This window comes from Clinocottus analis, unplaced genomic scaffold (assembly GCF_023055335.1).
Source record: "Clinocottus analis isolate CAN_PGR_092001 unplaced genomic scaffold, fCliAna1.0.p SCAF_8, whole genome shotgun sequence".
NCBI lineage: Eukaryota > Metazoa > Chordata > Actinopteri > Perciformes > Cottidae > Clinocottus > Clinocottus analis.
Window position 1 is genome coordinate 15462552 of NW_027176240.1, and position 13374 is coordinate 15475925.

Here is a 13374-nt window from a genome sequence, read left to right on the forward strand (position 1 = left end):
TGACGTCGACATTCTTTCACGTTATGCTATATGTTTAGCATCACATTGCCTCATGAATGCGACCCGGTACCGCAGAGCGACAGCCAACTTACTTGCCTAGTTTAGCAAAAAGTGTGAGCTGCCTGTCGCTCTCGCTTTCGTTAAACAGCCATCAACACCTCTAAAGGTCTCAAATGAACATGCCGCATGGGTCTCTTGAGATGCTGCATGCTTGCGTCTTCTTTATAGCCTGAAAAAGGCACACGCCACTTCCCACGAAACGTTGTGATCAATAAGACTTTACAGCAGTATTTGCACCAGTACTGAATCTCTGACCCATGCGTACGCACATTATGGGGACATGGACGTTTGCAACACAGATGGTGAGGTGGTGAATTGGAGCCGGATTGCAAATGGTTGTTTCTTACACATTTAATGAAAAAATAATAATAATGTAATCACGTGTTACATTTAGATCCATTTTGTTTTAAACATTCAAACCAGCAGTGTTATGTCTGCTCATGCTAATGAGCCATAACTATTCCATAAGCACCTTTCAATTTTAAAAGCCAAAATTGTGTTCAATATTACATCTCCAGTGGACCGACTCGGATGAACTTAACGTTGATCGGGTGTAGAAATCCAAAATGACATCAAAAGTGTGAAATGATTGCAGAACAGAGCATCAACAGTTTTCAATAATCTTCTTAGTACAATTCCAGTTACCCTTTATGCTAAGCTAAGCTAATCGTCTCCCATTTCCAAGTTGATGCTTGACAGATAGGAGAGAACAAGTTAAATTCCCCAAATGTCTACCAATTCTTTTAATACATCCATCCGTCCATGCATCCATTTTCAGCCGCTTATCCGGGGTCGGGTCGCGGTGGCAGAAGGCCCAGCAGACCGACCCAGGCTTCCCTCTCACCCGCAACATTTTCCAGCTCGTTCTGGGGGACCCCGAGGCGTTCCCAGGCCAGCCGGGAGATATAATCCCTCCAGCGTGTCCTGGGTCTTCCCCGGGGCCTCTTCCCAGTTGGACGTGCCTGGAAAACCTCTAGTGGGAGGCGTCCAAGAGGCGTCCGGATTAGATGCCCGAACCACCTCAGCTGACTCCTTTCGATACGAAGGAGTAGCGGCTTAACTCCAAGGTCACGGACCGAGGAGGCAAACAGAACAACATCATCTGCAAACAGCAGAGAGGCGATCCCGAGGCCCTCAAACCGTATTTCTCCGCCCCGTGGCTGCGCCTAGATATCCTGTCGAAAGCCTTCTCCGAGTCCAGAAAGCACATGTCGACTGGTTGGGCAAACTCCCATGACCCCCTAGCCTTGCGCGGGTAAAGAGCTGGTCCACTGTTCCACGACCGGGACAGAATCCGCACTGCTCTTCTTGAATCCGAGGTTCGACAAGCGGTCGGAGCGTCCTTTCCGGCACCTTGGCATAAGCCTTCCCCGGGAAATACATGATACGTTAAATACTCATGCACTATTGTTTACTTTAAAAGGGACCATATGAATATATCTACTGCTATTAAGTATAGTTATAGCATCACATCGTATCTAACTGGATCTTATTTGTAATTTTCTGGATCGTGCCGTATTCCGTGACGTGGCGTTGTACCCTGCAAAAGCATGTTGTGCCATGTTTTTTTGTCCGAATGTTTCATGTTATATCATATATTTTATTAGATAGTGTGTCATATGGTGTTGCATCTTGTATTTCATGGTATAACATACTGCTCTGTTCATCTCGACAGCGGTGGCTGTCCGGGCTTGGAGCGGATCTGGGAAGCCGACCTGGAGGCGTGTCACCTGTTTTTGCGAGGCCTCCAGTTGCGGACTCCAGTTGGAGACGTTGAAGACCTCCCCGCTGCCGCAGTTCATCCTCCGGCCCGGCCGTGCACCAAAGAAGAAGAAGATTGCGCCATGCTGACTGCGTTAGGCGGCCGCTGGTGTCCCGAGGCCAACTTGCAGAACTCAGAGTTCACAAAGGTAACGCAACGATGTCTGTTATTCACAAACTTCTGCGCTTTCACACCGCGGCGCACGACAGTCCGATGCGTGCAAACAGACATTTAGAGTTGAATATACAAGATGCCCTTTTGAGGCTGTCCATCGCTGATGTCTAACACATTTTCTCCACATAACAACACATCCTTGCTGCTGAAAGGTCAAATGAGAACAGTCTATTTTAGGATTCAGTTCTTTTTCCCTTTTTTTCCCCACCCAGCTGTGAAACGCAAACTCTGAAGTGTGCCTGCTCGGCCAGTCTTACCACTTGACTTTTTTTTTTTCATACTTTCAGCTGTTCTCCGAATATAAAAGTCTGTTGGCTTCAGCAAAATGAGCAGCAGTCCATTAGCACCTTTGCTCGAAGGTATTTTTAAACCAGGAAAATGTGGGCGTTAGTGAAATATTTTGGCTTCCTTGAAGAGTTTCATTCTACAGAGTGCAGATTTAAGAGCCTCTTTCTGCGTGATTACTTGCGTTTAGAGGGAGTGTGTGGGTGCGTGCATGCCGTGTGTGTCGTGTGTGTGTGTGCGTGCTGGTTTATGGTTTATTCCACGGTGAGCTGAGGTCCACTGCCTCAGGGCAGAGTCCAACTCATTCCCTCCTCACACTCCTCCGCCCACGCAGTCTGACAGACTTGTCTGAGATAGGAACAAAGCCAACAGAGCCAGCATTAATAAAAAAGACTGAGTTTTTGTGAGATTGTACTTCGTTAGTTGGGCTCAGAGTCTGATTTCTATCATGTTTGCTGATTTTAAGCAGCAGATGATCCTCTGAATATCAAATGTATGGATTTACTGTGGCCATTAGCACATATTTGACTATGATTTTAATGGTGCTAGCAAAAGGACTACTTGCATATATTAAAACTGGAAGCTGTAGGTTTTTATTGTCATATTTAATTCTTCTACTGTTGCACCCTCTTAACCTTCTCTCACTGTTGTGCTCTGTGCATCCATAAATATAAACTTTACATCAATATCTTCTTTCCCTGCCCTGCCTGACGGCATTTTTCAAACTGCATGGATCTATTTTCTGCTTTCCCTTTGTTTCTCTCTGTTTTTCTTGCTCCTCCCAAAGCCCGGCCCCTCCTAACATTTCTTCGAGAACTAAAAGGTGAGACAGCCAACCATTTCTCTCTTTTGTCTCCGTCTTGTGCACTCTTTTTTCCTGAAAGCTAGAAACTCTTGAGCTCAATGGAGCAAAAAGGTCGATCACGTGTTTTATGAGTGCAGCTCAATTTAGAAGTGTCCTTTGGAAATAAGTATCAACTTTGTTTTTAATTTGATTGCACAAAATACAAATACATACATGGACAGAGATGCAAAAGCCCATTGCATGCACTTTTCAACATTTAACATGAATGGCAACATATTGATGCCCCAACTAACCATCTAACATGTTTAACATTGAACAAGCATCTTGTAAATCTCTCTTTAAAGAGGAAATATGAAGAGTAGCACATTAAGTGGACATCTTTTGTCCTGCAGCTCTGGCTTTTTCTTTGGGGAAGCACTAAACACTATAGAAAAGAATACAAAATATTGATAATATAATAATATTTTTGCCATTTAAATATGTATATTCCAGCATATATGAATATTCAAGGGCCCACATATTAGGATTTGCATTGTAAGGCAACAGACAATGGGTATTTTATCAGTTGGATACCAGATAACTGTTTTAATCTGTTGCTAGAAAACTGCGCGTAACAGATTATATGTTGCTGTAAAATTGATGAAATTGTAGCGAGCAAAGAAAATCCAGTTTGTGTTGTTCAAAGAAATGCAGCGTTTAAATGAACTGATCTCATATAGCGTATGAAGAGTGTTCACCGGAGAGCATGCAGTTATGTGTTCCCTAATTTTTTATTAAAAAATAATTAACATTTTGCTGATTAGTATTTGTTGTTACTCTGCCTTCTTATGTACTTACCCTAAAGCCACAAACAATATGTTAGCCTCCAATAGGTACAGTAATAATTACCCCCTTCCCTCGTGAAGAATGTACAATTACTCACTTTGAATACTAACAAAGGAAACCTGCAGTACAGATGAGGCCGTTAATATATTTTCTCCTTGTCAGTTTTGGTGATGAATAATTACAACCTCCTCTCATTATGATGATGTTGCACAGTACACAGCCAACATAATTGCATTTTCAATAATTCATGAGCAGGTTTATGACTGTGTGGCCTCAACAAATGTTTTCTTTTTGTTGCAGAAATTGGAGGAGTTTTTGTTCTGCATGGAGGAGAATCCCCCAGAGGTTGGTAATGCTAACTATGTGACCGTATGGGGGAATGTTACCAGTGTAATTAAAGTATCAATTGCATTGACACTGGGCCTACTGGGACGCAGAGGAATCCATTGGTTGACCGTAACTTAAATGTGACCTTTGCCGCCTTTCTGACTGTCCGATCAATACTGATCTACATGAGAAGCGTTGGCTGTTGTCGCTGACTGTCTGAAAGACCTTTATTTATACGGGGGAGGGTTTTGCTGAGCACATATTCTCCTTTCAGCGCCTCCCTGCTTTAAATTCATACATTTATATTCATTCAAACCTGGTAGCCAAATGGGGGCACGGGGGGAGGGTGGTACCTGTACCTTTAGAGAGGGTCCGATGCAGGATTTTAAACAAGAACACACTGATGTGAGTCTGATAAAGGTGGAGGCATGTCTTATCCTGGATGTACAGCTGTTTAGCCTCAGTCTGTTAGCACAACACCAGGCACTCCTCCATCAAGTATCAGGATGATTGCTTTTATACGAGTCAGTTGGAACAATGTTAAAGATCACAGATGTTGCTTTCACTGTCTTCATTGGGACTCGGTAAAGAAGGACACATTGCGAAGTGCGTCTGTGACAGCGCGTTAACCCAATTCATGGAGCGTCTGTCACCTGAATTAGCGTGTTTGCTACAATACAACTGCTTGAGACAGTTGGAATATTTCAGCTGCCAAAATCTTTCGACTCCTACTAGAAATGAGGAGCCTGCTTTCGTCTCCCTCTGTCTGGACCCATTGTTTAAAAAACAAAATAAAACACACAAAGAATTCCGATGGCAAATTTGCCGCCCGTGTTATGAACTGTTTACTTGTTGTGCGAGAATAGAAAACTCAGCGACAGCACCTACGGTTGGAATGGCCACCTCATGCCAATGCACACGGTGTATGGCACAGTCATCTGTTTGTGTGAACTACGCAACACTGAAACACAATGAATTATTGAAAACCACCTGACGTCACAACCGTTTGACGAGTCACCGAGTGAAACGCTGTGCCGGCGGCTAAATAGTGACGGTATCTCTGCATGGATGGTGTCGCGATGGCGCTGTGGAGGAGCGGGATTCTCCGCCCCGCAGACCGCCTGACCTCTTTCTCCTTTCCATAATGACTTTAAGTAAATGATTTCCACTTAGCCGCTGCCAAGCTGCTGCCCTGCCGCCACAATGGAGATTGATTGGTGTGTGTGCAAGTGTGTCTTTACTCTTGTAATCTCTACTAATTGTTCCTTCATCTTCTCAAGGTGCTTACATCCGCTCCCTCATACTGACCCTCTGTACCAAACAAGTTTAGATGCTTTATCAAATTGAAATGTCGGCTGATTTTGATTGGATTTGTTAATCGGGTAGTTTTTCACGATGAGGTCATGAGATTTTACGCCAGCCCTGTTTGGAGGGATGATTGCTGTGTCGAAATTCCTTACTGCGTATTAATTGTTGGTCATCTTCATATATTGGCGTTGCCGTAACTAACAGGTAATTTAGGTAAAGTACATGTGATGTCAATCACACTGCAACAGCAGCATGTCGCTGCCAATCAACTTCACAAAAAGAAAGATTTTTATTTTTACAATAACTGTGAACAAAGTGCCTAATTGTGCATTGTGGGACACAAGTGTACATCAACAGAACACTTTAAAATCAAAGCGTTATACCATTCCCACTGAAGTACACTCAAAACTGTCAGTACGCAAACTAGAACATAGTTGATTTTGGAGTGTACAATTAATGGATACTTTTGTCTCCATATTGTATAACTTCCTGTTGGAATAGAAAACTTAAACAATAGGCCTACACTATAAAGTCAGGCTCTAGGCTGCTCCCTTTTTATCGATTAGTCGACTAATCATTCATTTCTTTTATTATGATCTCTTTAGTTGATCGTTCTTGAAAACAAGGTTTTGTGGGATTCTTTGAGGGAGAAACTCAGTTTCACAGTTTCTGTCCATTAAAACTAAAAACTAGTATTCTGTATGCAATAAGTACGTCGTATGGAACAGAAAACAAATGCAGGTGGTTGTCAGACTTCAGAAAGAACTGTGGGTAAGTATGCAGACCAGACAACACAAGTGTTTTCTAGTCTGCATACTTTTTAAAAAATCCTTAACTTTGTCCCTTTTCCAGTCTGAAAACACTACATCCTCAAAACCGGCATTGCGTTAGTGTGCAGTACAGGAACACAGCTGCAGACAGCAACAGCTCATAATGTCACATGCAGACGGTCTTGGAAACCGATTTCTAAATGTGGACTCAGTAACCTACTAACAAGGCATCGCTGATGAGAAAGACAGTTAATGGTTAATCACAAGCTCACCAATGTCCTTCTAAGTTTAACATTTATTCAGCTACATTATTGTTTCGTACAAACAATCGTGACCTTGTGAGTAATACGAGTGGAATATAATTGCTTTGTATCACTTCTTACATCACCCATGGGAACATGCACAATTACCTGCTGTCTCTCACTCATTGCTTAAACAACCATACCAGCGCACACACGAGTCTGAATATTGCATTTTTAAACAATCTGTTCATGCTTCTGCAGTCTGCTTTGTTTACTTTTGTTGTAACAACACCAGTACTAATGTGCGTCAGGAATAAACACGGCAATACATGCGTGCCGTTGATTCTACACAAATTGGCATAATGTTTCTTATTTGTTAAAGGCAGATGTAGCAGAGAAAGTCATCTGTATTGTGTTGATCACCTCCGGGAGCAAAATAACATCTGTTGAATAGTTGTTTAAAAAGGTTTGTGGGCTCCTGGATGTTTTTCAGCGGTGTCAGTCTGCACAGTGTCTTCTATCCTGTGGTTGTATTGACGTTACGAACGCTGACTGGAGGCTGTAAAGTATAGAATCAATCAGCTGCACAAACACAGGGCTCTTATCTGCCAGAGGAGCTCCTGACCTTGACAAACAAGCAGCTCAGTCAATCTATATGTTGACTGTCTTGCTTCTTGGTAAAGGAGGACAGGGCTCCTACAAAAGAGACGCTTGAGGACAGATATGTGTCAGTGATTGTTTGTTCATTTAAATGCCTCGCACACACAAAACATGACGTTAAATCTTTTGTCCTGTGAGCTGTTCTCTCTTTAAATCATACTGAAGTCCTTAATTGTATCAGGGAAGACTTGTCGCCGTGCCTCGAGCCTTTTGTTGTTGTACATTTCTTCTGGGCTGTTGCATCATTTCGGAGAAGGGGAGCTATTCCAGGACCGAGACCAGGGACGTGACTTCCCAGTCATTGCTGTGACACCTCTGAGCTGCAGGGAGTTGATATTTTCTACCTGCAGCTATGAGTCGGATTAGACTTTCTGTGTGTTGTTTGACGAGAACACTGGGTCTGCGCGTGCGTGTCTCCGTGTCTATTTGCTTGAAGTGGATCCGTGTACTCCTGCGCGTGTGTTTGTGTTCTCTCCGCTTGATAAGTGTGAAGAAACTAGGACACGATGTCTGCAACGGGGCCGGTTCTAATTATGGCCAGCTCTGCTCCCTGACTGCTCTGCCCTACTGCACTCCGCTCCTGCACCACCCCTGACATTTCCACCAGCGTCCTCAGGTGATGGGCAGACGCACCGCTGAGTGTTGTGCACATCGGCCTCCGTGGAGTGCATTGTGTACATCGTGACCTTGGCACCTTACCAAACAGAGATTTTGGCAGCCTTGTGTCTTTTGTCAGCCGAGCTATACTCCAATCAGACCTGTGTCTGGCTGAAACAGAGTCGAGAATGTCGTGTCAAACGGATAAAATGAGTCTTGGAACACTGCAAAGCTTTGTGTGAAGCTCTGACTCGTGGTTATAAGACCACATATGCAATTTAACATTACAAAAAACACATCTCAATCTACTTAATGTTTGTATGAAAGCAATCAGTGGATCTGAAGTAGGCCTCCATACAATACAGTAAATCAGTAATCTATTACATTGTATATACTCCACTGTAATATTATAACATACGCCCACTATTCTTGGGTGTGAAATTCCATTTCTGGTGACCGACAGACGTTTATGCGGCACTTTAATGCCTCTGATGGCGTGTGTATTCATGGCGTGTGTCACAAAGCACTAGCAAAGAAATGATAAGCATCATTAATATTATTAGACTGCATGTTATGAATTATGACTAACCGGTGGAGACAGAACTGTACAAAAGCACCTTTGCGTGCTCCCAGATGACACTTTAAAATTAACATCAGGCCGTGCACAGTCACACGCTTGAGGCATCTTGGGCTTCTCAGCCTCCTGTGGTATCGCTTTCATGCGCCTTTTAATGCACCTGATGAACTAGCAAAGTACACAGAGTCAGATCGAGACCGTAGAGAGATAACAGCTTCTTGCCTATTAAATATTCCCTCACTGAGATGCATATGTTATATAACGTCACATGGCCAAATGCAAAACAAATATAGGATCACTTCCAGAATTGATTTGTTCATAATTTGTCTTTTGAAATCATGCGACTATCGTTTGCTTTCTGACCACAAACAAACCACAAGTCTATATTTGAAACAGATCAAGGACTATGTTTATGTCTCAGTTTTGTAGTTTGTTTCGCACCAGGCTTTGCTTGACTGCTGTCACACCTGCTCAAACGAACCGTATTAACCAGGCAAACGAAGCGGAGTTAGTTTAACCAACCAAACGTGTTGCATGTCAAAGCACCCTTAAAGTCAGGATTTAGACCACTTTAAAGGGTCCACCTTTAGCTTCATGTCCCTCCAATCCATTTTGCCAAATGACTCCAAACCTCTCAGGATCCTAGTACTAAACCCCTCCCATCATTGTATTTTAAGTTGCTTGTTGTGATTGTCAGATAGACTTGTGTTTATTCCTTTTCAACATCAGACCCATACATTTGAACCATTGCAATTGCCACTTCAATCTTTCTTTCCTTAACCGCCATTTAATTCCTTTTCCTTGCCAGGACGGGTGCAGCCAGGCTGCAGACCTGACGGAGCGCTGCGAGCTGATCAGTGACAGACTATTGACCTTGGAAGATGAATTGCAGACGGCCATACTGAACCGGGATCAGGCCCTCACCCATATCCTTTCACCGCTCTCTAAATATACATACATCATATGTAAACTGACTGGATGCTATCTGTGTGTTTGTGTGTGTTTGTGCGTGTGTGTGTGTGTGTGTTTCTGTCCATCCATCTTAAGGAACTAGTTTCCTTCAGGCCTTCCTACTCAAAGCGATGTTCTGTGACTTCACCTTTTCGACAGAAAAAAAACAACTCTTATTTGACATTATGAGTCCATTCAGGGAGGGAATTGAAGATAAACTGGGATCAGAGGATCTTTCTTGACAGGCTGGACATACCACCTGGAAAATGAAATGGTAAATGTCCATGTGAGGTTATTAGAGGGCGCTTGATGTGGGCTGCCACTCACCACGGACTGAGATTAAAGTCAGCCAACAGGAGCAGCGCCTCGACAGATAGAGGAATGTCACCGTAATGACTCTGCTCCCGTCACAGCTTAACGTCCATCCTCCTGCTGACCCTCGCTTTCTCGCCTCCCCTCCTCTGTCTGCTCACTTCCACTTGCTGGATCTGGCTTGGAGGAAATTACAATATCCATGATAATGACTCAAATGAAACCATTGAAGCTGATTACAGGTCACAATACATAATTTTCCGCGCTAATTAGAAGGCTGATTGGAAATAGATTAGTGTGTTTTTCTCGCTCAACTTTTTCCCTCTACACTGTCGGCTGATTAAGACCGATGGAAAAGGTGATATTTTAATGCCAAGATGAGGAAACTTTTGCCATCTAACCTGACATGTTTTTTTAAAAGCCTTTTAATATTTTGTGTCACGCCTCATTCTCTTCTTTTGAAACGAGCTGCCAGAAATACTTTCCTAATCTGATGAAGATATTTACTTCATTTTCAGGCTCTCTTAAAGCTATGTGTTGTGCAGCACGTCCTTCACTCTCTGTTGAAGTGTGGCCAGACTTTTTTACCATCTGATTAGAGATGCACGTCCCCCGCTGTGCTGTCAGGGGTCAGTACAGGCTCCACCAGCGTTTGCATGATATCGGTGCAGCCTGGCGGGCGGAGACAGACAGATGAGTCCGCTTCTCTCCACCTCTCTGTTTCTGTGTCCTTACATGCCATTCATCTCAGTCTGCGGAAGTCAATGCACTGTTGCGAATGCACCGTGGACACTAGAGGACACTGAAGATGTAGGACAATATTGTTTTTGGGTTGCAGAAATGAAACAGAGATGATGCTTGGGATGATGCTACTGTTGCCATAGTGATATGGAGATCAAACCTCCAGTCTCCAAGGGTCCTCATTAAGTCACTTGATACAAGAGAGTGGATGGACAACCACAAAGACTAAGACATAAAAAAAAAAAGATGGAGAGGCAAAACTCATATGTGGTTGGTTTTTAAGGTCTACAACATGATTCTAAACTTCATCATCCTATTTGGACCATGTTGCCTTAAAAGTGTTGCAATCTGTCTGCAGTTTTTATGAAAAGCTCTTTAATGGATGGTTAATTATTAATGAGGACAATCTGTGTCCATTCAGACAGTAAAACGAGCCATCAGGCCCCATCTGTCATCAAAGCCATCCCTTTGATTTGCCACTTAAGATGGACACTCACACGATTAATTTGAGTTTCTAGGCAGGTTAAACAATCCCCCCGCCCCAACCACTGATGACAGCCTCCTTCCCGTTGCATTGATGGTGTATGAATAATTTAGCTGGGCAGTCTGTTTGCTTGGGTCCCCGCACCGCCACCCAGCTCCACAGACGAGATGAGCTCATGAATATTGAATTGGACGGGGTTAAATTGGGTATGACTTGATGATCTGTCCCAGAAATCCGTTTGGTGGCCAAATTGGAGATTGATGACTTCATCAGCTTGCGGCTGTCCTCTGCTATTACCGTTAACCGTTGCCGGCCACAAGTGTCACATTTGCCCTGTTTTTTGTCTGCTGGCATTGCTTTTTTGCTCCAGGTTAATGGGATTCTCGATGTGTGTCTGTTGCATCAGATTCTTCCTTAACGCACACTGCACAGTGGTTGGAAAAGGAGGTTCAGGAAGTAAAAGCCACTTTACAAACCATGTTTGCACAGCTCAAAGAGGAAGAAGAGGAGGAAGAGGAAGTGAACGGGCTACATGATGACGACCTCATGAAGAACGGGACTGAGGAGGAAGAAGAAGACGGTGATGAGGATGAAGAGGAGGAGGAAGAGGAGGAGGAAGAGGACCAGTACTTCAGTGACAGCTGGGGCATTTGAAATGGATTCGTAGGTTTTATGACCACTCATACACAGACCCGCTCTCTGAGAGCCTGACCTCAGCTTTGCAGTTGGAGTGACCCCATCTCCATTTACTGTAAAGCCTCACAAGCAGCCTCTGTGGTGCTGCCGGAAGATTCCAGTACAAAGCCTTGGGGAGTCTGTATAATATTTCATCCATTTCATTTTCTAGAACGGAAAAAAAAAACCATGAAGGACTTTGATATTAATGCAAAATATATGACACTTTAATCCTATTTTTTAGAAGATCCTCAAATCTTGCCAGCCTAACCAGATAAAGAGCACATCAGGCCACAGAGCCAACAAAGCAATTGTTTTTTTTAATTTGGAAGTTTTTGATGCAGGTAAATATCTTGCAAGTATTTGGGTAAAATGTTTTTTTTTGTATTCACTGAAAAAACATTACTGTGATTAATACTGTTGATTATTTGGTTTATTGTTTTATTTCTCAGTAATGTCAGTGACACATATTTATCCACGGTTTGTCAATTCAATGACAAAAACTGAAAAGTATATTATTTTTTAAACAGCAAGCCTGAAACCAAACTGAAGCCAAAAAATCACTTAATCACTCGCCACAACCACCGGTTTGAATTTTGGCAGAGGACCAAGTGGACAAACTATTTTTTCACTGGGAACAGTCTTGCACACATAAAGTAAAAAGTATGTTTCATCTTGAGGTCAGCTAGGCACTTTTGTGTGTTTTTTCTACAATTGGACTTCAGTTACGTGTGATTTTGTCCATGAAATAACTCATTTGTGGTGCTACAGAATGGGAGCTAACTTGAACACTTTTTTGGTTTTCTTTGAGTAGAAAAAGATCATATTTAGATTTGTAGCACTGTATGCTTGGAGGGATGCTCTGTATTTTATTTTATTAAAATACATCTGTCACAATAATCAGAATGTGTCCTTCGCATGAAGTCAATATTGAAGGATAAAATATAAGTGGACACGCAAGTAGAAGTATTTGTTATTGTTTGTTTTTCTAAAGTCTTTGCATCTGCCACTGGTTATGCGTCACTGTTGGTATTGTACTTAATGTCAACGCAGAATATTCATTCCACTGGGTGTCACGTGACTTTTTGCCAGAAACATTTTTGTACCTTTACCTTTAATCAGTTGTTTTTTTGTATTTACTGTGCAGCTTAAACTCAATGTATCATGTTTCATATTTATTCCTTACAGCATCTCCCTAATTACAGCATGTACCATTCAGCCTCATGTTGTGTCCTGCTGTTTTCTTCTTGTGTTGAGTTACAGCCCCTCTGGTTATTTCCCCTCATATAAAATGTGCGGGCACGCAGCCAGGCAAGTGAGGGCAGTGGTGACATGTAGGAGACATCAATACGGTAATAAAAGGTCCTCTAGTGAGCTCTTTAGGGGATACATGGGCTTCCATTGTTATCTCTCCTCGGCAGCGGTGATGTGGCTAATTGGGAGGCGGCCTCACAGAGGACGTGGCGGGGGAAATGGGATGATGTGGCTTTGTCTCCATCTGATTCTGTGTTGTTTTTTTTGGAAGCAGGGGGCGGTTCAGGGATCCTCAGAGGCGTGTCTGCAGTCCCGCGCTCCGGGCTGTAAACACAACTGAGCGCTTCGGGTTTTTCCCAGCAGCACAATGGGCCTCTCTCACTGGCAGGTAGCAAGCCACTTGCCAGGCCAGAAGTCTCCACATCAGTCAGCGTCAGGTGGCACACAGACAGAGCCTGGCACACACACACCTCCCTGACAAACACCCCCTCCTAATTGAATCTGTGCTTGCGCCATACTGTGCCCCGCATGGCAGCGCTGCTCATAAAATGGCCACGGAGGAAAG

The 13374-nt window shown here is 43.3% G+C and overlaps 1 protein-coding gene across 2 annotated transcripts in view; it reads left to right on the forward strand.

Annotated features, from left to right (window-relative positions):
- The window catches only part of disc1 (DISC1 scaffold protein), a 40896-nt gene extending 28008 nt beyond the window's left edge, over positions 1–12888 (forward strand). The window contains exons 11-14 of one of the 2 annotated variants that reach the window (XR_011077090.1): positions 1736–1970; positions 3069–3104; positions 4212–4256; positions 9201–9216. Coding sequence is in view for 1 of the 2 variants with exons in the window: in XM_068568166.1 (XP_068424267.1) it covers positions 1736–1970; positions 4212–4256; positions 9201–9317; positions 11310–11534 (622 nt within the window). In the remaining variant the exon portion in view is untranslated. Of the gene's footprint in view, positions 1–1735; positions 1971–3068; positions 3105–4211; positions 4257–9200; positions 9318–11309 lie in introns of those variants that run through there. The other variant, XM_068568166.1, reaches the window with a different exon arrangement.
- Positions 12889–13374: the final 486 nt, after the last annotated feature.